General features: G+C 42.2%; 1 protein-coding gene across 1 annotated transcript; it reads right to left on the reverse strand.

The window, feature by feature from the left end:
* Nucleotides 1-600: 600 nt before the first annotated feature.
* On the reverse strand, nucleotides 601-24,115 carry AMER1 (APC membrane recruitment protein 1). Its single transcript, XM_073641049.1, has 4 exons — nucleotides 23,952-24,115; nucleotides 11,668-11,818; nucleotides 10,286-10,365; nucleotides 601-6,864 (listed from the first exon to the last, which is right to left on the reverse strand). The coding sequence occupies exon 4, from the start codon at nucleotides 6,775-6,777 to the stop codon at nucleotides 3,511-3,513; it is 3,267 nt and encodes a 1,088-aa protein (XP_073497150.1). The 5' UTR covers nucleotides 6,778-6,864; nucleotides 10,286-10,365; nucleotides 11,668-11,818; nucleotides 23,952-24,115; the 3' UTR covers nucleotides 601-3,510.

Raw genomic sequence — 24,115 nt, forward strand, 5'->3', positions numbered from 1 at the left:
TTTTCCAAGAAAATCCCTTTAATGATCTGTGCATTTCTCAGGACTGGAAATATATAAATAAATATTTCATCTATCACCCTCCCTCCCTTCAAACCACTCAGAGCTGTATTTTTCCTAAGGCATATATTAAAGTAAAAGCCCTTAGTGTATATACTCTGATGTAGCATTTTTTTTTTTTTTTGGAAAGGGGGGGGGGGGGGGTTAAATAAAAACTCAATTTTCACACAGGATAAAATGGTTACCCACATTATTAACTGCAAAAACTGAGCATGTCGCAGAGCAAGCGTGTGCATCAGCTATCAAAGGAGGGAAAAACAAGGTTATACACATAATGTGCCCATTACTATGGTCTTTGAGCCAAAAGGGAAAGAACTGTTCTCCACACATGCTGAACCTAATGTAAAATAATCCACTGTACAAATGGAGGACCCCTGCAAAATAGAAGGGTGGGTGGGAGTTTATCTATATGGGGATTAGAGCAGCCTGCTCTCTAGAGAAAAACACATTAATCCACCAGCCACCACATATGCAGAAGAGTCTATTAGTCTCTATATGGGAGGACAGCATCTGCACCAACTACTAAAATCACAAGACAAATGGTTGTACGCAACTTTCTTTATTTTTCTGGTTTAACCATCATTAAAAAATAACAGTAATAAATTACACTTCCTTCTGTACAATCATATATATTGTATATAAAAAGACAAGTGTTATTGGCTTATGTAAAAACAGGCGAGCATATCAGAGAATGGACACAAATGTATCCTACAGTCACTGTAATGGGTAACACCAGTAAGTTCCATTGCGTTGAAACAAGAAGCATGCCACCACATCGGATGACAGATGTTGGGGTCAAATCTGGGGTTCGTCCCCCTTTGCATTTTTTTTTTTTGTAATCAAATCATATAACTAATCTGGACTTGTGACCGCTGCCTGTGAAGTCATCCTGGTGGCCGCATCAGCAGACAGATCCAAGACCATGCTACTAGCTAAAATCCATAGGCAGTGATCCCTAATTGGAGGTCAAGAGAGAAGAGCTTCATATATATCCAAAATGTAGACTATGGGGCAAGGCTGGGTTTATACACGACAATTCTGCAACGTCAACGTGCACTGCAAGAACTATATTAGATATGAACGACTCCAGGCTCATCCATATAGCCCCAAATAGTATATGGCACAAGTTCACACTGCCATGCAGAAATGTTTTAGCTGAACACTATCAGAGAGCTCACAGTGGAACAGCCTATGTTTTTATTTCTCCTATCCAAATTTATACAAAAATCAGACAGAAGAAACCTACGAATGCCTTGATATCAAATCACAAGCAAAGCTCATGAGCATGTAACTATCACTTGGCAATTTCTCGGGCAGGTGCCAATAATCCCTTTATACTCCACTATGTGTTGGCTGTGAAAGGGGTTTATTAGTAGTCTAACCAACCAGAATCAGTGATTTACAATAGGGTATTTCACTCTTGTCCCAAATGTAAGTTTTCAGTGTGCTCTGCAAACATAAGATCATTAGCAGCAGAGGAAATAAATACTGGTCCATATAACAGAGTTATAAAGCAAAACTTCCAAAATCACACCCAGTAAAATTGTGGGGAAAAAAATGCAATTCTGCCATTGTTATTTGGAGGTTTAGCTTTAATTGGGCAATAAAAATGACTAATCAACATGATTCCCCAGGTCAGTACAATTCTTTACTTATTTTTTTTATATACTATTTTGGGTAGATGCAACATTCTAATTGCCTCTTATTGCAATTTTTGGAGGTGTTGAGGCAAAAAATAAAAAATTCTGGCGTTTCTTGCTGACATACCAAGTGTGTATAATTTTTACATCTTTAACTGCAAAAATGTGGGGTGAGTTTCATTGTTTAATATAGTTAACCTAGGGGACTTGAACCTTTGATCACTTGTACTATAACTATATACAGCAATACTGCAGTATTGTATATAGTAGAGAAGTCTTATGACATCGCAGGATGCTGGATGGCATTGGAGAATTAATGACCAGTGGGGGCAGGGGCGCTTAAGCCCCCCACGAGCAAAAGATGGAACTGATCAACAGGAGAGTAATTCTTCTGTTATGCAGGGTTTCTACAAGAATGACCGTTTCAGGATCATGTAGGAAATGTTGCAGACTAAAAAAAAAAAAAAAAAAAAAAAAAAAAAAAAAAAAAAAAGGGAGCTGTAGACATTTATGTCTACGTTTAGTTTTCCTCTTCAGTGCACAGATCACACAGTAACTAGCAAAGTCTGCGGTACAACTACACTTTTATGCTGAACTGGTACGGACCTTATTTCGTCAACTTTTGCCCAACAACTAGCAACATACAGTAGTAGTTATTGTCTGTAGTATCAAAGCCTTGTAGAAAAAGCACCTTGGAAACTTTCATGTGAAGGACGTGAAATAACTAAGGTTATTGCAAGTAAAATTATCCTATTTCACCCTCTTAAAAAAAAGTGTGAAATTGTGTTTTGTTTTTGTTTTTTTTGTCCAGAATCACAACCTGCACAGGCCAAATCGGAAAACTTCTAAGTTAAAATGTTAAAAGTACTGATCAAACGTGGCTTTTTCCTATGGCCTAGCCTGGGCTTCTATTGATGGCGTGCAGATCTGTTAACTGGCATAAATGACATTTCAAAGACTGCATCTGACCATGTCATTAATAAAATTTGATAGTGAAGCACGTTTCTTACACTGGCGCTCAGAAGATGAACGATGCGACAAATTCATTAAGAGGCGCACACCTCCTAATGAATTTGGCGCATCTTAATCCATCGAACCCTTCATCCAGATGCTGGTCTTGATTAATCGGGGCCTAGGTGTTCATTTTAAACACACATCTATAGAGGAATTTGGAAAAAGTATAAAATTAGGAGACAGAATTATTTAGCAAAGGAATGTATGGAGGTAAGGGGGTATGTTTACCCTTCCCAGAAATTGCATCATTCTTCTCCATGGACTGTCTGGAATTACAACATGACCCTACCAATTTAAAATGGGGCTGAGCCGTGATAGACAACTGTTGGCTTTTTTTTTTTTTATAATCTCATGCAATAATATAAAGTTTAGGACCAGGTTTCTTGACATTCTCTGATCAGCTTAATTGAATCCATTTTTTTTTCTTCTTAATATTAACAAGTCACGATGTAAAGTTTAAAGCACTGGTGGTGTGGTAATCAATTGCATTAGAAGTTAGAAGACTAAACTAGTGAAACAATCAATGCATAAGAGGCCTGGCCCACCTCTGTACTAGTTAATCCAAAATCTAAACCTGATAAAATAAATAACCACAAAAAGAAGTAGTGACATTGGCAAACATTTTGCAATGATGTGGTTAAATAAATAATGAAAAAAAATATTGCATTTGCAAAATGTATACAGATGCTTCCATTTTCTTTTGGCTTGGCTATTTAAGCCACATCAGAAGCATGTATAAACATCTTAATTCCCTACTAGGAAATAGCTTAATAGCAGAAAAGTCAGATTCTAAAATAATTTAGCCGTTTGGGCATTCGCTGTAGCTGTTACACCAGTCATCTGCTGATGTTCCCCTATGGTCCAAGTTCCCCTTCTTTGTCGGCCCAGACCTTTCCAGATAATCTGGTAGATTCAAGTCTTCTTGTTTGTTTTGTTGGGGCATCGCTTGTGTAATGCCCACTGGCTTAATCCTGGTTTGTTTTTGAGGGGTGTGATAATCATAACTGTAATCTAGATTTACTACCCTTTGCTCTTCCAGTGGTGGGACACGAGCAAGTTTCTTTATAGAGTTTTCTCTGGGGTATCGAAAAGAGATGGAGCCCTCTTGGGACTGTCTAGTGTTACACTGTAAGAGGTCTGTAGTGTTTGCCATCTGTCTCGTGTTCACTGGCAGCTGGCTACTTGAACTAGAACCAGAAGGCTCTCCGGTATAAACCTGTTTTGAAGGCTGAACTGGTGTGTAGGATTCAAATTGTCCATTTGTTGGAACAATCTGCTGCAACATGTCACACCTAGTAAAAGCGGACCCTTCCCCAGGTACACAAGAGTCTTCACACCGCCAAGAATTCTTTCCATCCTCCCATGGAACCAGATCATCATAGGATTTCAAGCCACTCTTGGACAAATGCAAAGTGCCGAGCTCTATCTCTAAAATCTCTGTGTCAAGTGATTTACTTCTTCGGTTAAGTGAAAGTGGAACTGGACTTGAAGGAGTTAACTTATATTGGTCCAAGTGACGAGGAAGACTTGTCACTCCCCAGTTATAACTTTGGAAAGAATGATGAGAGTCCATTTGCAATAGATGTTCATCGCACTCAGCCAGTGATTCTTGTACATAGCTGTGATCAAATCCCTCAAACGATGAAACGACATCCTCGTCTGGACTTAGGTCTAGTTGTTCCTCACACTCCCCTTCATTTTCTACATCTACAATATCAAAAGTCACCATAGTAGGAAGAGCATTAAGATTGTGATGGAATGAGGAGCTTGAACCGGCACTGCTAAGTCTTTCAGAAATACTTGAAAATAACATGCCATTATTGGCAAACTCAACGAGCGTCTGAGAAAAGTTTACAGCTTGCTCACAATCATTTTCCTGACTATACCCAGAAATGGAGGAAAAGTCAGAGTCAAATACATTCTGAATGTGGTCCATAGAGGTAACATTCGAGTTGGAAAGCTTGGTAACATTTGCCATCATTGTGACATTCTGGTCTTGGGTTCCAAGGCTATCAACATTCAACTCAAAACCAGAATCTTCTACAAAGCCACTTCCCTTGAGGTCCTGGACATAACCTCCCCTTTTTATATAGTCTGTTTCCTTGAAATCTTTCCAGCCAAGTTTCTCAGGTTGAACATGTAATACTCCTTTGTCAGCTCCATCTTTGCTCACATTTGGTAATAAATATTGTTCTCTAATAGGACAGCCCTTGTTCTTGCCGGCTGAGCTAGCACTTCTAATTTCACATTCAGTGGGTTGCTTTTCTTTGGAAAATATTTCTTTACCTAGATGATCCATTCCTTTCATTGCTGCTTCTCGCTGCCTCTCCCAGAACAATAATTGTTTCTGAATCATGGCCAACCGTTCCTCTTCGGTTTCGGTTGCTCCATTACTGCGGTCAACATTCTGAATTAATCCATTGCCTAAGGGAAGACTAAAGTCAAAAAACTGATCAAATATCTCTGAGCACATTGTTTTGCTGTCGTAGAGGGTCTCTCCACCAGGTGTAGGGCTTATTAGACTGTCATCAGGTTCATAAAATTCATAAAGTGCATCTCCACTGTAGCTGTCTCTAGGAAGACGATCTTTTTGGGAAAAGCCCTCTCCACAATCGTCATCAGGGCCAGGAGTGGTAGAGTCATAGTACCCTTCATCACTATTCGGAGCAGACTCTTGTTGATCACTTTGAGGTGTTAATAATTCTGGGTTACTAAGGACACTCCTGTCGACAAAGGCATCTTCAGCCGCCATAGCATAAGCAGTAGGTTCCACTTCAGTAAAGCTTTTAGACATACTGTCATGGTCCTTTTCATCTTCCATTTCATAGCCTGCTTCATGGCCATTTTCTAACAGCTGTTGTAGGTACTCTTCCTCCATATCATCAGGTGTCGCCATCTCCTCACCGCCTCCCTGATAAGTAACAAGACAAGAACTTCTCTTTGTTGCCTCTCTACTTCTTTCAACAGAAACTGAATTATCACTGATGTTATCCATATCTTGTTCAGCAATGATATCCCCACAACCTGTGAAAGAGTCAAAACTCTTTAGGGATGAAACATCCTCAAACATCAGGTTTAGCGGGTCACCAGCAGAATTAAGAGGGTCCCTATCTACACAATCAGATTTTTCACCGTCAGCAAATAGATCTTTAGGTTCCGAACAATCAATACAGCCATCAGGTTTGGAGTCACTAGTATGATTTTGGTCGAAAGAAGGAACCTCATTGGTTTCTGTAAGTAATTCATCGGTTGTGGGTGGTGCAACGTCAGATGTGCTTACTGCGCACATTGGCATCTCCTCCTTTTCACATTCAGCAGTTACATTCAATGAAGACTCTGTTGATATATCAGAGTGTAGGCTGCTGATCTTTGGTTGCTCACTCTCTTCTTGCAGACCATCTTCCGATGAATATTTATTTAGCTGTTCTAATATAACACTCTGTGTTTTATGGTCATATCGCTCACATTTTTCAGGATCAGGGGTTTTGTTTTTCTTGTGACGGCGGATGCTACTAAATAATCCCTTCAACCCTTTCTTTGGTCTGGGAAAGGAAAACGATTTATCACCATTAAGTTTTTTCTCAAAGCATTCTGTGCTTCCCATTGGGGATACATCATGGAAATTAAAGTCAAGCTTAACTGGTGACGTGATGCCAGAGTCTGCACTAAGGGAACTGGGAAGGGTACTTGGAGTGGAAAGATCACGTCCATATCTGTTGGTATCTGAATAACCTTCTTTATCATTTTCAGCATGCACATCACAAAGGCCATCATGGGTCTTGCTTTTACTCACAGATTTCCTTGAGTTACCTTTTCCTAAACCCTTGTGCTTTCCACCAAAGAAGCTAGGCAGCGTACAAATACTTTTTCTCCCTCCAAAGAATTTGAAGGGATTTTTTTTCTGTTTTCCAGTAGCTTGCTGGTCAGCGCATGATCCCATCTGTATTGGGGGGATATCCATTTTAGAAGATTCTCCATTATTAGTAACCTCAATCAGCGTTTCACGCACTGAAGAGGATGGCTTTATGCAAGAAGTTTCCTCTTGGCAACTATGGCTAGATTCCATGACAACTCTTATATGCTGATCTGAAGAGTGAAACTGCGGAGGTGGTGGAGGCCAGCTAGTACGAGCAGCGAAACATTCCTTGTATTTCTGCATGGATTAAAAAAACAAAAAGCAAATGTAATTACTTGGTTGTACACTCACATAACTGCATCAAACAAAAATATATCACTGTCAGATTTTTGGGATGGTACGTATAGATCGTAGCCTAAAGTTTTGAGTTGAACACAAATTTGGGTTTTCAGTTTGCTGCTCCAGTGTTGAATAGATCTTTCAGTCAGAAGCTTCTATGTTTCCTGAAGTATAATTATATGCAATTCATGAGTTTTTAAAAGGGGTATTCCCATTTCCCAGATCCTATCCCAATATGTAGGTATAATAATAATATTATTATTATTATTATTATTATTATTATTATTATTATTATTATTATTAATAGCAAGTACCTTAAATTAGAAATTTAGTATAGTTCTTCAGATTCACTAAGTCTCTTCCTATATACAGGGCACTGAAGTAACTTAGGTATCCATTGTTATGGCCACTAACATAGTGACAATTACATATTAGTGGTTATAACCATGGATATCAAAGCTACTGCAGTGCCCTGCATGGGAAAAGACAGTGAATCAGAAGAACTATACTGCATTTCTAAGTAGAGGCATTTGCTAATATTAATTATTACTACAACTACTACATATCAGGATAATATCTTGGAGATGGGAATACCCCTTTAAACGTTATTCACAAATGCCTCAAGTTTATGCAAAGACTGAAGATTTAGTGATGATCCTTATTTTTCAAGACTTCTATAATTCTCCCTGGCAGCTGAATATCAGCTTCTGGATCACATTCTGACTGATGGCAACTCATGGACATCTAATCAGTGTTTGGTGCTTAATCACAAGGTGTGTGTTTTTCAACCCGTTTTTTTTGAAGACTGACCAATGTGATTGAGATCTGGGGAGATTCCTGGCCATGAAGCAAAAATGTCAATGTTTCATTCACACAGGCACTTGGTTAAACACTTGTCTTGTGACATGGTCTCCTTACTAAAACATGATTTAAAAAAAAAAAAAAAAAAAAAAAAAAAGCATTGTTCATTTCAGAATTCTAGAAAAATAAAAGGTAAACTTTGTAAATATTTAATCTTTGAATTAACTTGATGTTTTAGTCAATAAAAGTTTAAAAGCTGCTTATAATTGTACTTCAGGAACCAGAGAAGCATCCAACTAAAAGTTCTTAAAGCAATGAGGCAGAAAATCTGTGTGAAAAGCAAAATGTGTGTCAGTCTCAAAACTTTTGGCTATGACTTTATGAATAAGAAAAAAAAAAGGGGGTGGGGAGATATTAGCTTACTACTAAACTATCCCCTAACTTACTTGTATGACTTTATGAAGCATACATTTGCTGTAGACTTCAGAAGCATTTTCCAACATATCCTCCAAACAAAAGCATGCCATCCATGGAAGGCACTATTAGATGTATAAATCAATGCTTAAAGGGGGCCTTCACAGCTAAAATGAATTGTGTTATGCTTCCTCATTTGCATATTGAGGGCCTTCCCCCCTCCTAACAAAGTGCTCGCTTCACAAGCTTTTTTGTCTTAAGGTCTCCAGTTTGTCCCTCATATACTCCAATCATCTAGGATTGTCAACAGAAAGCATTCTCCAAGCCAGCTGCCTCTATGCAGGTCAGAAGGATCCCACATAAGCTAAAGCTGCTACAGGAAAATCAAGTACAATACCGGTGGCCATATAGGTTACAAGACCGTTACCCGAACCCACAGTACTGGCCCACTATCTTATGTGTATTGGGGGGGTGCCCCAACTTCCTCCCCACCTCTGAGGATTGCTGTCCAGGTGAATCAACGTTTGGACATGTTTTCAAGACAAATACCGTATTTTTCGGACCATAAGACGCACCCTCCCCCCCCAAATTTTGGGGGGAAAGGGGTTGCGTCTTATGGTCCGAATGTAGTCAAAATATAGATATTATGGTGCTTACTGTGGTGGTGTGGGGCGGAGGCAGCAGCGGTGGTGATTGAGTGTGGTCGTACTGCAGGTAGCGGGTGGCAAGGCAGGGATAGGCATCACACACAGCAAAATCAGTGGCGCCGCCATTAATGCACTGACGCTGCTTTACACAGGAGAAAGTGGGCGGTCCCGGGCCAGATCACATGCTGCAGTGACGATACAAAAGAGGCAGGGCCGGGGGGGCTGCACGCTGTGCTGTTATGTGTTGTCTCGGCCCTACCTCTTTTGTATTGTCACTGCAGCATGTGATCTGCCCGAGACCGCCCACTAACTCATGTCTAACACTGAAATAGTGAATTCATAACAGCGCCGTTGATCCCTGATGATCCTCTCCCTGCAGTGCGACCCCGCTCCCTCCAACCAAGAAACAGTGAGGCAAGAATTACCCTAAAGCACATACAGCAAAACACTACCACTGTGATGAACTATAACTCCTAGCATGCCATAGAAGCTGCAGGACATGCTGGGAGTTATAGTTCTCCTCAGGGAAATCACATGAAATAAATGTAGGGTGAACTATAACTCCCAGCATGCCATAGAAGCTGAAGGACATTCTAGGAGTTATAATATATTTTACCACATTTTTTTTGCGGCAAAAGTTTTTTTCCCCTATTTTCCACCTCTAAAACCTGGGTGCGTCTTATAGTCCAGTGCGTCTTCTAGTTCGAAAAATCCGGTAATCAGTTCTCGGGCAACAGTCTATTCCTCTCTTCCTTTAGAGAACACGTGCACTTTCGGCATGGCAGGTATATGGAGGATTAGGTCAGAAGGATGGCAGTCAACTGAATGAGCATTTCACCCACTAGAGGAGGTTTTTCACTGCACCAATGCTAAGGACCGATCCATAAGACAGGTCATCAATATCAGACACTAGTGAGATTTCTAGCATGTTGCACACCACTCGTGAGATGCCAGAGATTCATGAGGAAATATGCACCTATTCATGAATCAGGAGCATCCATCATACCCACTCATCAAGATTGGCATGAAAAAAAATCACCGGTCCTGATAAATTGGGGGTCATTGTATTAAAGCACTTGTCCTATTCATTGTAATAGGAGCTGACCTACAGCACCCAAAGGTAGCCACTGATCAGTGTGACAGTGTGGAGGTGTTCTGCCGTCATCCTGTTTATATCCGGCCGCTGTCAGAGCAGTTAGTAGCTGGTCAGTGAGGGTGTTAGGTGTTGACCACCCATAGTTCAGATATTGATGGCCTGACCCAAGGATAAGTAATACATGGGTGTTCTACTACACTGATATCGAAGATCATGTTTGCACCTGTGTTCTGGGATCCGTGAGCAGTTTTATCACAGTTTTGATGGTAAGAACAGTGTTGGATAAAAACTACTAAAGACCTGGCCAAAACTCAGTCAAACAGAACCATTAGATGCTTCAGCAATCCATCGTGTAATGATCGGGAAGAGCTTTGAGTCTTCTACTATAAAAGAAAATCAGATGTGCAGATGTATATCGTACCTGGTCTCCTAGAGCAGGAGCAGCAGTGGGTGAGGGCACCTAGTGTGGCAAGTTGCCTTTCAATCCCAATCCTCAGCTGTCTGCAAAACAATAATGGAAGAAATAATATTCATATAGCAGATTACATATCCAGGTTGAGAACACAACCAAAATATTTTACGGTGTTCTCCCCATATTTAAATAAAAGTAGTGGAGTACTCCCACGCATATTAAAAACCTGTGATGCCACAAAAAAAAAAAATAAAAATGGAATAACCACCAAGCAACAAAGAATAAAAACAAATTAATTTTTTTCCTAACATTAAAAATACATATAAATAAACCATATACATTATCAAGGTTTTAGTAAGGAGAAAACACGAAAAACATGCAGGGATCGGCAATATTCAATATGGGATATTGGGGCAACAAATGGGGAAAACAAGGCATGTGTCAGCAACAACAAAGGTACATAAGTCAGAGAAACAATCATAATACTAATAAGTGCCCCCTAACAATAAATCAAGTGGACAGTGGTGAGTACATAGTTCAAGATGAAAACAACTGATGCTTACCCATAATGTCCCTGGACGACAGATTCCCTCCTTGCTGCCTCTGACGCGCGTTTCGTGTAGCTGCTTTCCCTTTGAGAATTTTTTTCCTAATAAATTTGTTAATTTTTATTCTTTTATTGTTGCTTGGTGGTTTGTGGTTACTCCAATTTTTTAGTGCCATCATAGGCTTTCAATAATGTAAGATATATGGAGGAAATTCAAACCTGTATGTTCCCTAGAGAAGGGTTTCAGAAAGCTACAGAAAAATCTGCAGACTGACACTATTGGAATTCATTTCTAGCCTTTCCATTTTAAATCCATGCAACATAACTGTTAGAACCTGAGAGACCACTTTAAAGTATAAAAAAAAAGCAAATTAACCAGCCCTCGGTATGTTGTAGACTTGTCTGTGAAGGGGTAAATTCATGTTATGATACGACTGAGCAAATAAACAGTAAGGTACAATCAGACATCAGTGATTAATCTTATATGCAAAAAAATGCTCTAAATTTCAGTATGCAAAAGTTTACACCCCCCCCCCTCCATCAGTGATTTTCTCATATGCCAAAATAAAACTACAAAGCTTCTACAACAGATTGCAATGTTTAAAAAGGGAGCACACAGATGACAGTGATTTTTCAAAGACCTATAGACTTATGGATAAGTTTGATCTGTGACTAGGATCAAAATCAGACATGTCTACGTAATTTCTTTTTTTCTGGACAGATGGTAAGCAAAAAAACTACAGATATGTAAATAGGACCATCGATTATAATCGGTACGTGTTATATCCATGAAAAACAGACGTCTGAATGAGGCCCAACAAGGATTTCTCAATTAAAAACTTACTGTTTAAAATGCAAGTCAAAGTATGTGTGAGGTGTGAACGCAGAGGTGCCAATAATCCAGATGTTCATCATCTTTCCTAACAAATAGTTGATACATTGCAAATAATCGCGGTCACCATAAAGCTGTCATTTACTTTGTCCATGCCCTGAACCTGGTAAAAAAAAAAAAAGACAAAAATATGATTAGTGACAAAGTTCTTAAATACTTCACATGGCGTCAGTCTAAGTACTGAATATCTAAACATCTAGTGCAGCTTACTCAAGATAATAAGCCACCGATTCATAAAAGTAATTTGGCAAGAATTCTGGAGTAAATTGATTTAAGAAGTTTCAGTTTTTGGGCAACTCAAAAATTGCACAAAAATTTAGCGACTTGAGGTTTTCACGGCAGTTTCTCCCAGTTCCGCCAAAATGGGCAGAGCCACAACTCGTTATAATCATGACAAGCGGTGGCATTTCTTACACCAGAAATCTTTTTGGCATGGAGCAAACACTCGTCAATAGCTCATGATGTATTAATTGGTGTGCGCCTCTTAATAAATCAGAACCCAAGATAAAAACAAAATGAGCAAATACCCTGCTGTAAGTAAATGAATAAATAGTAGTACTACATGTAAATAACATAGGGTACTTAGTTAATACTGTTTTGATAAAAAAAAAAAGTAAAAGCCATCCCACCACAACAAGATGTACCTCAATCAGGACGGTACCCAGGTCTTGTAGTTCACCTCAATATGTGTCATGAAACGTCAAAAATCAGGGCAGAGCAGGACCAGGTCCTGATTGTTCAAACACCTGCCCGTAGGCAGCTATGTATACAATATGAACAGCCCAAAATGGGGAAGCCACACCCGTTTGAACAAAGTACAAAAAAACTAAAGCAAAACAGGAAAAAAAAAAAAAAAAAAAATCGGAGCACATGTTGGTATAAGTGCAATATGTAGGTGTGCATTCACACTGTGGCCACTTAACAGACAGAACCTAACAAAAACAAAATGAGCAAGGCCATCTTGAGGTATGTTCACACTAAGCGTTTTTTTCAGAGTTTTTTTTCTGCAGCAAAACCTGATCTCTTGGCAGGAAAGAAGCTGTGTCAACAGTGTCTAATGGGCGAGATTTAATCTTGTCCACAATCTCTTACTGACAATGGCAGTTTCCTTTTGTGTCAGCATGTACGGCTGTTATGGGGTTTGGTTCCACCCGAGTTAAAGAAGTTGTCCACTACTTTATATGAACCCCCCAATGTATCCCCCTGGGGCCCAGAAGTGTTTTTGTAAATACCTTGCGGTACCTTTTCGGCCTCTGAGCGTCGCTATCACTGGCTGCTCAGAGGCACCACGTGACCCGTCACTGATGTCACATCAAGGGAGGCGTGACATCAGTGATGCGCTCCCCGTGGTGGGGTTACCCCCCGCGTCACACCCAGCATTCACTGCGCGTTTTCCTAGTGAATGAGGAGCTGGAGAGCGTGCGGTGGATGCCAGGTGTGACGCACAGGGTAACCCCGCCCACAACCCAGCAGCCACCAGTAGAACGCGGAAAAGGGACCCTCGGCTGCAGCCTAGACTTGTTGTGACGTCAGCGGATGTCAGAGCCGGCTACAGTTGGGGGTCACGTGATGCCTGTGAGCGGCCAGTGATTTCTGCCTGTGAGCGGCGCTAAGGCATCACAAGGTATTTAGAGAAACACTTATGAGCCCTGGGGGAATACATTGGGGGGGGGGGGGGGTTATATAAAGTAGTGGACAACCCCTTTAACATCTGATTTTTGTTTACTTTTAATATGTCTGGTTTTCTTGGCTACACAAAGGATGGGGATGGACCGGGAGGTGCAGAAAAGTCACTTCTTCATTAGCATAATCTTTGGAGAGTCCATTAGCCACCAGTGCCAATCATATTCACAGGTCACATAACCAGTTATGTCATCCACTGCCAATCTTGTGCCATCTTCAATCACTTGAAAAAATCCTTGTTTTTATTTCTGTTTCACTCAATGGAACAAAAGTGTGGTATTGCGGAGTACCTTTAAAGAGGTTGTCCACTACTTTTACATTGATGCCCTATCCGTAGGGATAGGGAATCAATGTATGATCGGCCGGGGTCCCGCACGCGGCACCCCCGCCGATCAGCAGTTATCGGTGACGGCACGGTGTACTGCACATCAGCCTCCTATTCAATTGAATGGGAGATGGATGTGCAGTACACCGCGGCAGCCACTACCACTTGATGGCGGAGCCCCGCAGGTGAGCACTTCTGGCCGCCGGCAAAGATAACAGCTGATCGGCGGGAGTGCCGCGTGCGGGAGCCTGGCCGATCATACATTGATGCCCTAGCCTACGGATAGGGCATCAATGTAAAAGTAGTGGACAACTTCTTTAATGGGTTCGGCTTCCTTTAACCAATGTTTTAACAAACTCTCCTCTTCTTCGTAGTCCTGGTTTGTACACTACATGAACTGGATGTTAAGAATATCTTTCTCACTCCAGTTGAAAAGCAGCATGGGAGATTTGGTCTGAATATGGTCTTTGGAGGCTTGCCCGAGTTGCAAGACATTTCACGGTGCCTCCTAAACCATCACATACACCTTTGCCATGAGCTGTGGCAAATAAGTGTATTTTTTAATTTGTTCCTTTTTTATTGTACTTTTTGCTATATTCCGCACCCCTTCTGGGGTGTGCTTGGGATACCGCCCTTTCTAGAATCTGCTCAGGTTGTCTGTTACTGGGCAGATCTTGGAGATGTTACTGGATAGGTGGAGAGCAGTCTGAGCGGGAGGATCTGAGTGTTTATAAAGCTCGTCTCATGGTCCAGTCAGCTGTTCGTCATGTAAAGAAGCAGCCGAAGCATCCCTCCACCCTCCCAATATCTAAAACAAAAACATGTTTGTTTTTTTGTGGGGAAAACATGGACCCTACACTTTTAGAACACAGGCTGAACAGATCTAAATTCAAGATTTTCGCATTGACACTGTTTATATAGGGTTGAATGAGCCCATTGAAAGCCCAACTTGAATTTTGGTACAGATGTGGCTAGGAGCATAGGAGGCACATGTGAATTTTTTGCAAATTTAATATATTGATTTTTCGTAGATGCGTTTTGAAATTTTGCGCTTGATTAAGCATGGGTAAAATATTAACAAAAATACTCTTGTGAAATATCTTTTGAAAGCCTCTACTGTTCTGAGGTGAATGGTGTTTTCCCATTTCTCTATCTTGTTTCTTTCCTGAGTTATGAGAAGAAATGTAAAAAGGTATGCAACAGAAAAATTCTATTTTTTTCATAACTTTGAAAATGAACGCCTTTCCAACATATGTGGTAATAGCACGTCCTTGTACCCTGGGCCTATTGGGCCAGGGACGTACTATTACGCATATATGGCACCCCAGAGGGTCTGGTTGCCACAGAGGTAGTAATACCATGTCTGGGAGCAAAACGGGGGTTTCCTGGTCAGGAACACATTACACGCAACACCTCCTGCCCCAGGCCAGAAAGGGGAGGATCCTGCCCTTTATAACTGGATCTGGAGGCAGGGTTAGCTCAGACAGGGCCAGTAGTCGAGTTGAGGACACCGGAGTCAGAAGCCAGGGACTGGAGCTGCAGATAGCTCGTCCTGGATTGTTCATACAGAGAACCGGACACCGGAGTCCGAGGCTGTGGGGATTGTATACCCAGCAGCAGATACCACAAGGCAGGAGATTGCAGGTCTCCTGGCCCATCAGAAGCCCGGAGGCTCAGCCACACGAAAGGACCAGTACCGCCACAGAGGAGCGAGGAATACATAGGATCCAAGTCGCCAGCCATACGGGTGAGCACTGCACGTTACACTCAGGGACGTGGGCTACAACACGACTATAAGCGGGGTAGCTAAAGAGTACAGGCAGAATGGCAGGCCTACAACTCTACCTAGCCAGGAGGATTCTAGGATTGCTTCCAGACTAACCGGGCCCTCATCCCTAGCAAGTACTCCCGTTGGGGCCTATATACTGTAATTGCCACCAGTAAAGACCCTGGGACTGCACTGCAAAGACTCAGTGTTATTATTACCGATACCCTGCACTACTACCACCATCATCATCCATACACGCTGCCCTGAAGCTCCACTCTTCCTGTGGGGAGTCACATCACCTTGCTGCACACACCATCAGCTTCAGTGGACTGCTCCGCAGCGGCGGTTCCCAATAACCGCATTCCCCAGGTGGCGTAGTCAGACATTAACCTCACACAAATCGACTGCCACTGGTTTGACCGCCCTGGGTCACGGACCGGGTCACCGCCACGGTGACTACAACCCCCAGCATCTACCGGCCCGGCTCCGGGTACCCCCACGGCCCAGGGGGGCGCGTCACATACTGCGATCACGTCCGCACACAAGCGGTGAGATCGCCGCCGAGTGTCAGCTGATTGTCACAGCTTACACGCAGTACTATGTGCAAGGAGCGGTCCCGCACTGCTCTCTGCACATTAACCCCCAAAATTCTGTGATCGACTTCGATCGCAGCATTCCAGGAGCAAGGGTAGGTAAGCGCCGACACTTACTTCCTCTCCGGCGTCCCGCGCTGTCAAGGAAGGAAAGAAATCCAAAAAAAAAAAAAAACCCACAAATATACTGTACCTATAAATAAATATGAAAAAAACAAAAAAACAAATAAAAGTACACATAAGAGGTATCACCATGTCTGTAATGACCTGACCTACAAAACTGTCCCACTAGATAACCCTTTAGTGAACACAGTAAAAAAATAAATAACGAAGCAAAAAACTATGCTTTATCATCATACCGCCAAACAAAAAAATGCAATAAAACATGATCAAAAGACGAAGGCAAATAAAAATGTTACCGCTGAAAATGTAATCTTGTCCCGCAAAGAACAAGCCGCCATCATCCGAAAAATAAAAAAGTTATAGCTCTCAGAGTAAAGCGATATGTTTTGGCGCTTTTACACACACACAAAAAAAAAAAAAAAAAAAAAAAAACTATATTAGGCTATGTGCCCACGATGCAGAAATGCTCTGGATTTTTCCTGAGCGTTTCTGCATCTCCCTGGCAGAAAAAAAACGCATGCGGATTGTACATGCGTTTTCCTGCCAGGGACATGCGGAAGTGAAGCGTTCTTCACATGCATTTCCACATGCGGGTTGACCAGCGCTTTCCAAGCGATTTTAGCATCACTTGGAAAGTGTTTGACAACTTGGTCACACTATATAAATCCACGCAAATGGCATGGATTTATATAGTGTTACCCAAGAGAATGTAAAAAAATAAAAAATAAATCTATACTTACCTTCCGATGGCTCCCGCAGTCTTGCTTCGCTCGGTGCTGAATGCCGGCAGATCGCGGTACACTGAAGGACCTGCCGGTGTCAGCGTCGCGTGACCCGTCACATGACTATGAACTCAGCGCAGGTCCTTCAGTCCATCGCGATTTGCCGGCAAGGGAGGACGAGCGCACCGGGAGCCGTCAGAAGGTAAGTATCATTTTTTTTTTTTTTTCTCCACAGTTTTCTATGGTACCCAGGTCTGGAGGAGAGTCTCCTCTCCTCTAGACCTGGGTACCATAAGCACATTGGAACGCATGTATTCCGCATGTCCTTATCTAGTGAAGCGGAATCCATGCGTTCTAATGCAAGTCAATGGCGGCAAAAAAGCAGCACTTCCGCAAAATAATTGGTAGTGCTGCGTTTTTTTCCAGCAATGATAATCCGCAGCGGAAATTTCCGCAGCATGTGCACAGCACATGCAGATTATCATTGGGGAACATGGCAGACCTTCTACCATGCGTTTTTTAAGCGTTTCTGCAGCGGTTTTGCCGCTGCGGAAACGCTTAAAAAACGCATCGTGGGCACACAGCCTAAATGTGGTACCGCTGTAAACGTACTGACCCGAAGAATAACACTGCTTTATCAATTTTACCACACGCGGAACGGTTAGAAAAAAAAAAAAAAAAAAACCTACACAATTCCGGAATTGTTGGTTTTCGTTTATTCTGCCTCCCAAAAATCAGAATAGAAAGTGATCAAAAAATGTCCCATGCCCAAAAATGTCACCAATAACAATATCAACTTGTCCCACAAAAAACAAGCCATCACATGACTGTCAGCTCTCAAAATATGGCGATGCAAAAACAAACAAACAAAAAAAAAAAGCGTCTTTTAGTGTGTGACAGCTGTCAATCATACAAACCCGATATGAATCTGGTATTGCTGTAATCGCACCAACCCGAAGAATAATCGTCTAATCACTTATACCGCATGAGGAACAGCGTAAAAAATAAACTCTAGGGCTAGGGTTAGGCTTGGGCTGGGCTAGGTTTGGGGTTGTATTAGGGTTGGGATTATTTCACAAGTAAAGAAATAAAAATGACGATGATACAGCAACTAGTGTTGAGCGCAAGTGCTCGCTCCTACAGTTTGCATCGGGTACTCGGGTATGCTTCCCTTCAGAGCCGTGCCATGCGCCCAAACAGTGGTTTTCCCCCACATATGGAATAACGGCGTACTCGGGAGAAATTGCACAACAAATTGCATGGTGCAATTTCTCCTGTTACCCTTAGAAAATGCAAAATTGGAGGCCGAAAAATATTTTTGTTGGAAAAATGTGAACATTTTATTTTTAAGGCTCAATATTATAAACTTCTGTGAAGCACCTGGAGATTCAGGGTGCTCACCACACATCTAGATAAGTTCCCTGAGGGGTCTAGTTTCCAAAATGGTGTCACTTGTGGGGAGTTTGCACTGTTTAGGCACATCAGGGGCTCCCCAAGCACAACATGGCGTCCGCTAATTATTCAAGCAAATTTTACATTCAAAAAGTCAAATGGCACGCCTTCCCTTCCAAACCCTGCCGTGCGCCCAAACAGTGGTTTTCCTCCACATATGGGGTATCAGCACACTCAGGAGAAATTGCAGGGTTCAGCAACTATAATAAACCTGCAAGTGTGGGGAGTACACACACACACACACACACACACACACGATACTGAATAATTCCAATTAGTATGGCCAAAATAGAAGCAATAGTAACAGATGTGACCACTGTTTGACTAACGAATGTGACATTATTGTTATATAGATGGTGAATGGACGTCTCACCATATGGAAATCCTATTTGGGGTACACACAGTGAGCTTGAATATGAAATCCAGTGCTACAGTAGCAGTCCATGAGTCATGCAGTTATGGTGGATACAGAACCTTCTTACCAGGGTGTGCCAGCTAGCAGTGGTGGTACCCACGTGTGAAGTCCGATCGTTGGTGGGTGATGTAACTCGCTAAAGTACAGAAGTCTGGATAGATCAAGAAAGAGCTACATGTTTTGGAAGATTCACTTTCTTCGTCAGGTCAGACTTCACCAAAATGTAGATGGGTGTAGGAGGGCCCCACGGGTTGCTGCCAGTTTTGTGCAAATGGAAGTGCTGGACATCTTCCAGCATGAGGTGTGACGTTTCCTTGGCCGACGACAAACTACGGGCCGTCACCTCACCCACTGCTTAACGTTTCATCAGAAGAGCTTGAACAGCACATCTTGAAATCTCAATCCGCTTTGAAATCTTTGCCTGTGAGACACTACAGATGCAGTATAACTACCTTGTGTCTTGTTGCCGTGCTCAGTCTTGTCATGATATATGACCTGTAACATGAAACGCTCTTCTACAACTTGAGCTTTGCAGCAGTTTTACTGTTCACCCAGTTTTAGGCCTCCTACACAGTCGCTTCATTTATTAATTGTTTCAACCTTCATATGAAAATGATAATCATTATCACCTGTTTGGTATAACTGGTTACACCAGACTATAATCCTACAGAATCCTTAACTTTGTGCAAGTGAACCTGAGCAAATTGATGCTGTTTTGAAGGCAGAGAGGCAAATAATGTTATGAATTAGATTTCTTTTTGTTCATTCCCTTTGCTAGTTGATAAAAAAAAAAAAAAAATGAAAGCTAAAACAGAAGTGTTGATAGCTTACTTTGCAGGATTTTTTCCACCGCTACGTTAAACTGGTGCACAGTACAGTATATATATGGATGAACTACGGTTTTAATTCAGGTTTTTTAGTCAATCCAAGGAGTGGATTAAAAAAGAATGGCAAAATAAAGAATGATTAAATGAATAAAGAAAGATTAATTATTAATGATAATAAAAACAGCAGCATGCAAGTTTACATTCGTAGGACTTGTTCACAAAAAGTGCATAAACTCTGCGAGTATCCTCCCCCCCCAAAGTATCAAAATATGCAGAGCTGTGCAGCGCCTTTCAAGGCAAAATGAGCAATTGTAAGTACAAAGTGCTATATAATATGATGACTGCAATATATTAAGAAGATAAAAACTTTGATGAGAGAGCTTCTATTGTGGGTGTAACGAGAAAAAAAAAAAATGTGGAAAAGTTCACGGGTATGTATCGTTTTTCAAAGCACGGTATATGACTATACGACTCAGAGCGTATAAAACTAGAGGGATATTGGCCTATGGGCCCTAAAATAGAGTAGAAGGCATAGGAAAGCCACCAGTGACATTGTAACATTGTTCTCTGTGGGGCACAGACATCTGGCCGTCCTCGGCACTGACGCTTTACTATGCGCCAATTGTGATTTGCATTTGTCAAAATAGCTGTTGAAAAGAAGATGTCAGGGACATGATAAATAAGTAATGGTGGCGGCAGGAGGACGGTCTGCTGTGATTCTTTCACAAGGTCTAACAAAAAAGTTCTGTAGAGACTAAATATAAAGGGTAAGAGGGCACATGGAGGCAGGCTGTGAAACCAGAGAGGAACATGAGAAATTCTTCATTTATTTTGGTCGCGGTTCAGCTCTCATAAAACTACATTCAGCAGCTGTTTTAGAAGCAGGAGTTACTGCAGCCATAACAGGCCAATCTCAAAGAGACACGTGAAAAAGTGCCACCAAGTCCAGACGTGCAAATCCCTTCGTCCCAAACGGTTTTAGTTTGGGACGAATCTTGCCAAACAAACATCAAACAGATTAGAGCAGAACACATCCAGCAACCACCATCATGTCAGACCTAAGCCTGAAGGGTTGACTGATGCTACAGATTTCAGCTGGACCAGCCAGCCATCTCATGTACATGGTGATGGTAGAGAAGGGAAGGGGAGTGCCTCAAATGTAGATATTAGAGGAATGAACTATGGGGCAAGCTGAATTTCAGCACCTTATACTTTTTTTCGCAGAGAAGATAAGCCCTCACCAGGGGTGTGTCTTCTCACAATAGAAAACTGGTGCATTTGTAGCAAAGCTCAGAATGAATGTGAACAGAGAGCCTGTAAGTATAGCCATTGGCTAAGTTGTATGGCTACCACTAACGCTGCAATGTCACATGATTTAGGACTTTGAGTTTACCGCAAAGGAAAAATATGTAATGTAAATCAAAAGGGATTCATGAACAGTCACACAACGCTTCCCGTGCTCTGAAACCATTGGCTTCGTCCATGGCAACAAATTAGTACAACCTTCATTCTCTAAACTAAAACTGAAAAAAATAGGCCATTTTGTTATTGACAGTACAGTCCCCTTATTTCCACCTTCTAACACTTTTACAGAGTGAATATTCTACTAGGGAAAATTCACATTTCCATACAGCAGTCAGAGGATATCCTGACCCTTAATAGCATATATATTGCTGAATAAGAGAAGACACTAATAGCATGTGACGGAGCATGCACCTTTTTTTTTTTTTTTACCTTTCATGGATTCTATAAGAACCAGAAAGAAAAGAACTGTATACATAACTTGAGCAGGTAGAGTATGTGCCCATAGCTGGCTGTGGGTGCCAAATTACAGATCTGTCCAACAAGGAGCAAATCATACAGCAGATGAATACATAGGAAAACACAAGGAGCTGAATCTAAGGTAGTGTAGGCAGTGCGGTGGCTCAGAGGTTAGCACTGTCGCTTTGCAATGCTGGGGTCCCGGTTTCAAATCCCACCAAGGACAACATCTGCAAGGAGTTTATATGTTCTCCCCGTGTTTGCGTGGGTTTCCGGTTTCCTCTCACTCCAAAAACATACTGGAATTTAGATTCTGAGACCCAAAGGGGATAAATATCTGAAGAGATGTGAACATGCTATATAAGTAAGCACATACACTTCTAAGACATGTATACATGTCATCATCATTCTGCCCCATCATTAGGAGCCCTGATGGGGGAGAGTGATGACAATCTGCGAAGCCCTGCGGAATATGATGGCACTATATAAGTAAGCATAATGTGACAATTTATCACATAAAAAATGCACTTGACTGTTGTGAGGTCACTAACCTTTATTGAACCCAGTCTCTTTTCTTGCAGCAAACCCAGAGTCAATAGGAGCGACAGCCCACAGGTGCCCAAAGAATCTACTTGGTGCAAATCACAAAAGTATACAAAAAGTTCTTTATTGCTCCATACAAGTCGTTAATCGCAACGTTTCATCCCATCAGGTCTTTATTAAGCTTGATAGGTCGAAACGTTGCTATTGACTACTTGTATGGAGCAATAAAGAACTTTTTGTAGTTTTTGACTTTCCTTGAAGAGTGCTGTCTTTGCTGGGACAATAAATATTCTTTTATTGACACCTGTAACTTTGTATTTGCTTTGCCCTAAAACAATAATATTGACTACAGGAGACACTGAGAAAAGTCCTATGACCGCCAACGTTCTTAGTAACTTGAAGGAGTGCAGACGTCACGGCAAAATTGCCATCACCACCATGTATACATGCCATCATCATTAGGAGTTAAATGAAAAAAATATATATTTAAAAGAAAAAAAGTTCTGTGCATAGATAACTATACAATCACCAACATATTTCTTGAAGTAACTAAAGCTGTAACACTGTACAATCTTTAGGACTTTAGACTATTTCTAGAGTGATTGTCCAAGAACGGAGTCACACAATGTAGTTCTTTAGTGACAGGTGACCCTGTGCCGCCTGGCCTGGTTTGCAAACTAATGGCAGTGAAAACCCATTCCATTGGTAATAAACTGCATGGTTGTGCAGCTTTACAGCAGTTTACAGCTTGGCCGTTTACCAAACTTTTAGCTGCAGTCCACATTAAACAGATCTTAACAATTGCAGTTTTAGCTACAACATAGGGACCCAGCACCCACTTACACCCACACTGGAGGGATTTTGGAACAGATTCATGGATAAAAAATAAATGTCGCATGTGGATCCAAACTTATGCAGCGATTGTCAGATACAGTCCTCAAGTCAGTCCAGCAGGTCTGGTGTCAGGATTTCCCTAGTATTGTGCAGGTGATATGTTCAGTACAGAACGTCATCTCTATGGGGGTCTGATCAAATTATAATCTGTCAGAGGGAATCTAAAGTCCCCCATACACTAAAGACTAAGGTTAGCTAAACTCATTGAAATGGATGGGTTCAGTGACAAGGTAATGTATAAGGGGACCCATCTGTTAGTGAAGAGAAGGATCTAACACGTCTGATTCAGGGCTTCTGAGACGTTTACAGCTTCCCATAGACCAAGGGCTCCTGTGTATGGCAGTCGGGAGATAGCTGTTGGTTGACAGCTAGCTAAAGTATATTGGGGGAAGGAGCTGTGTACTATCTGGACTACCCCTTTTTAAAATACTTACTGTTCCTTATAAAATAAAAATAACATACTTCCCTCCCGCCCAGATGCAGTGATGTCGGCGCCGGGTCTCCGGGAGCTCGGGTGACATTGTTATGAAGCTATTAGGCTGCTGGTCACTTTCTTCAGACAAACCAAGTCTCAGCAGCCCACATTGCCAGAACGGCGCAGGTGGAGAGAAGGGGTTATTTTTATTTTACAAGGGGAACTACTTTATATAATAATATCCATTCTTCATAGCCCATTACTAGACTTCAGCAGAATCCAATGACTGGTGAAGAGGCCACCTCATCCCACCCCACACTGCAGCGGCACAGGGCCTCACCGGAGGCGGCCAAGCCCCAGAACAGAGGCTCCTCATACACCAGTCCAGGACCACCCCAGCATGCTATCCCACAATAGTGCAGGGGGGGCACCATACAGGGTAGGACAGGGGAGGGGTGGCCATACAGAGTGGGGTGGTGAGGGGGTCACCATACACGGCAGTCTCTGATTTCTGCAGCACCAGCTGCCCCCGTTATACCAGTGTGCTGCCCCCTGTGATGTGCAGTGCGCACAGCCCCATTGTACACGGTAGTGGCCTGTTGCTGCGGCCACGACCCCGCAGATGTGGAGTGCAGCCAGTCACTGCCTATCTGCCCGTGCCCTCCCCCCCGTACACAGGTGCGCCTCACACACAGCCCGGACCCCGTGCTCTTACCAGCCACATTCTGCTGTAGGCCTCGGCGCCTCCGCAGTGTCCTGCTCGCTCTGCCCGGACTGCTGTGTCCCAGCACCGCACACTGATGCTCCTGTACCAGTGCGGCCTCTACCTGACCACCACCCCCGGCCTGCGCTGAGTGACGTACACGGGAGCCAATCAGA

This window comes from Phyllobates terribilis, unplaced genomic scaffold (genome assembly GCF_046119375.1).
Source record: "Phyllobates terribilis strain yellow unplaced genomic scaffold, ASM4611937v1 Scaffold_7__3_contigs__length_470593459, whole genome shotgun sequence".
Classification (NCBI taxonomy): Eukaryota; Metazoa; Chordata; class Amphibia; order Anura; family Dendrobatidae; genus Phyllobates; species Phyllobates terribilis.

Excerpts from the sequence above, each read along its gene's own strand:
- AMER1 (XM_073641049.1), bottom strand. The coding sequence starts at position 6,777 with ATGGAATCTAGCCATAGTTGCCAAGAGGAAACTTCTTGCATAAAGCCA.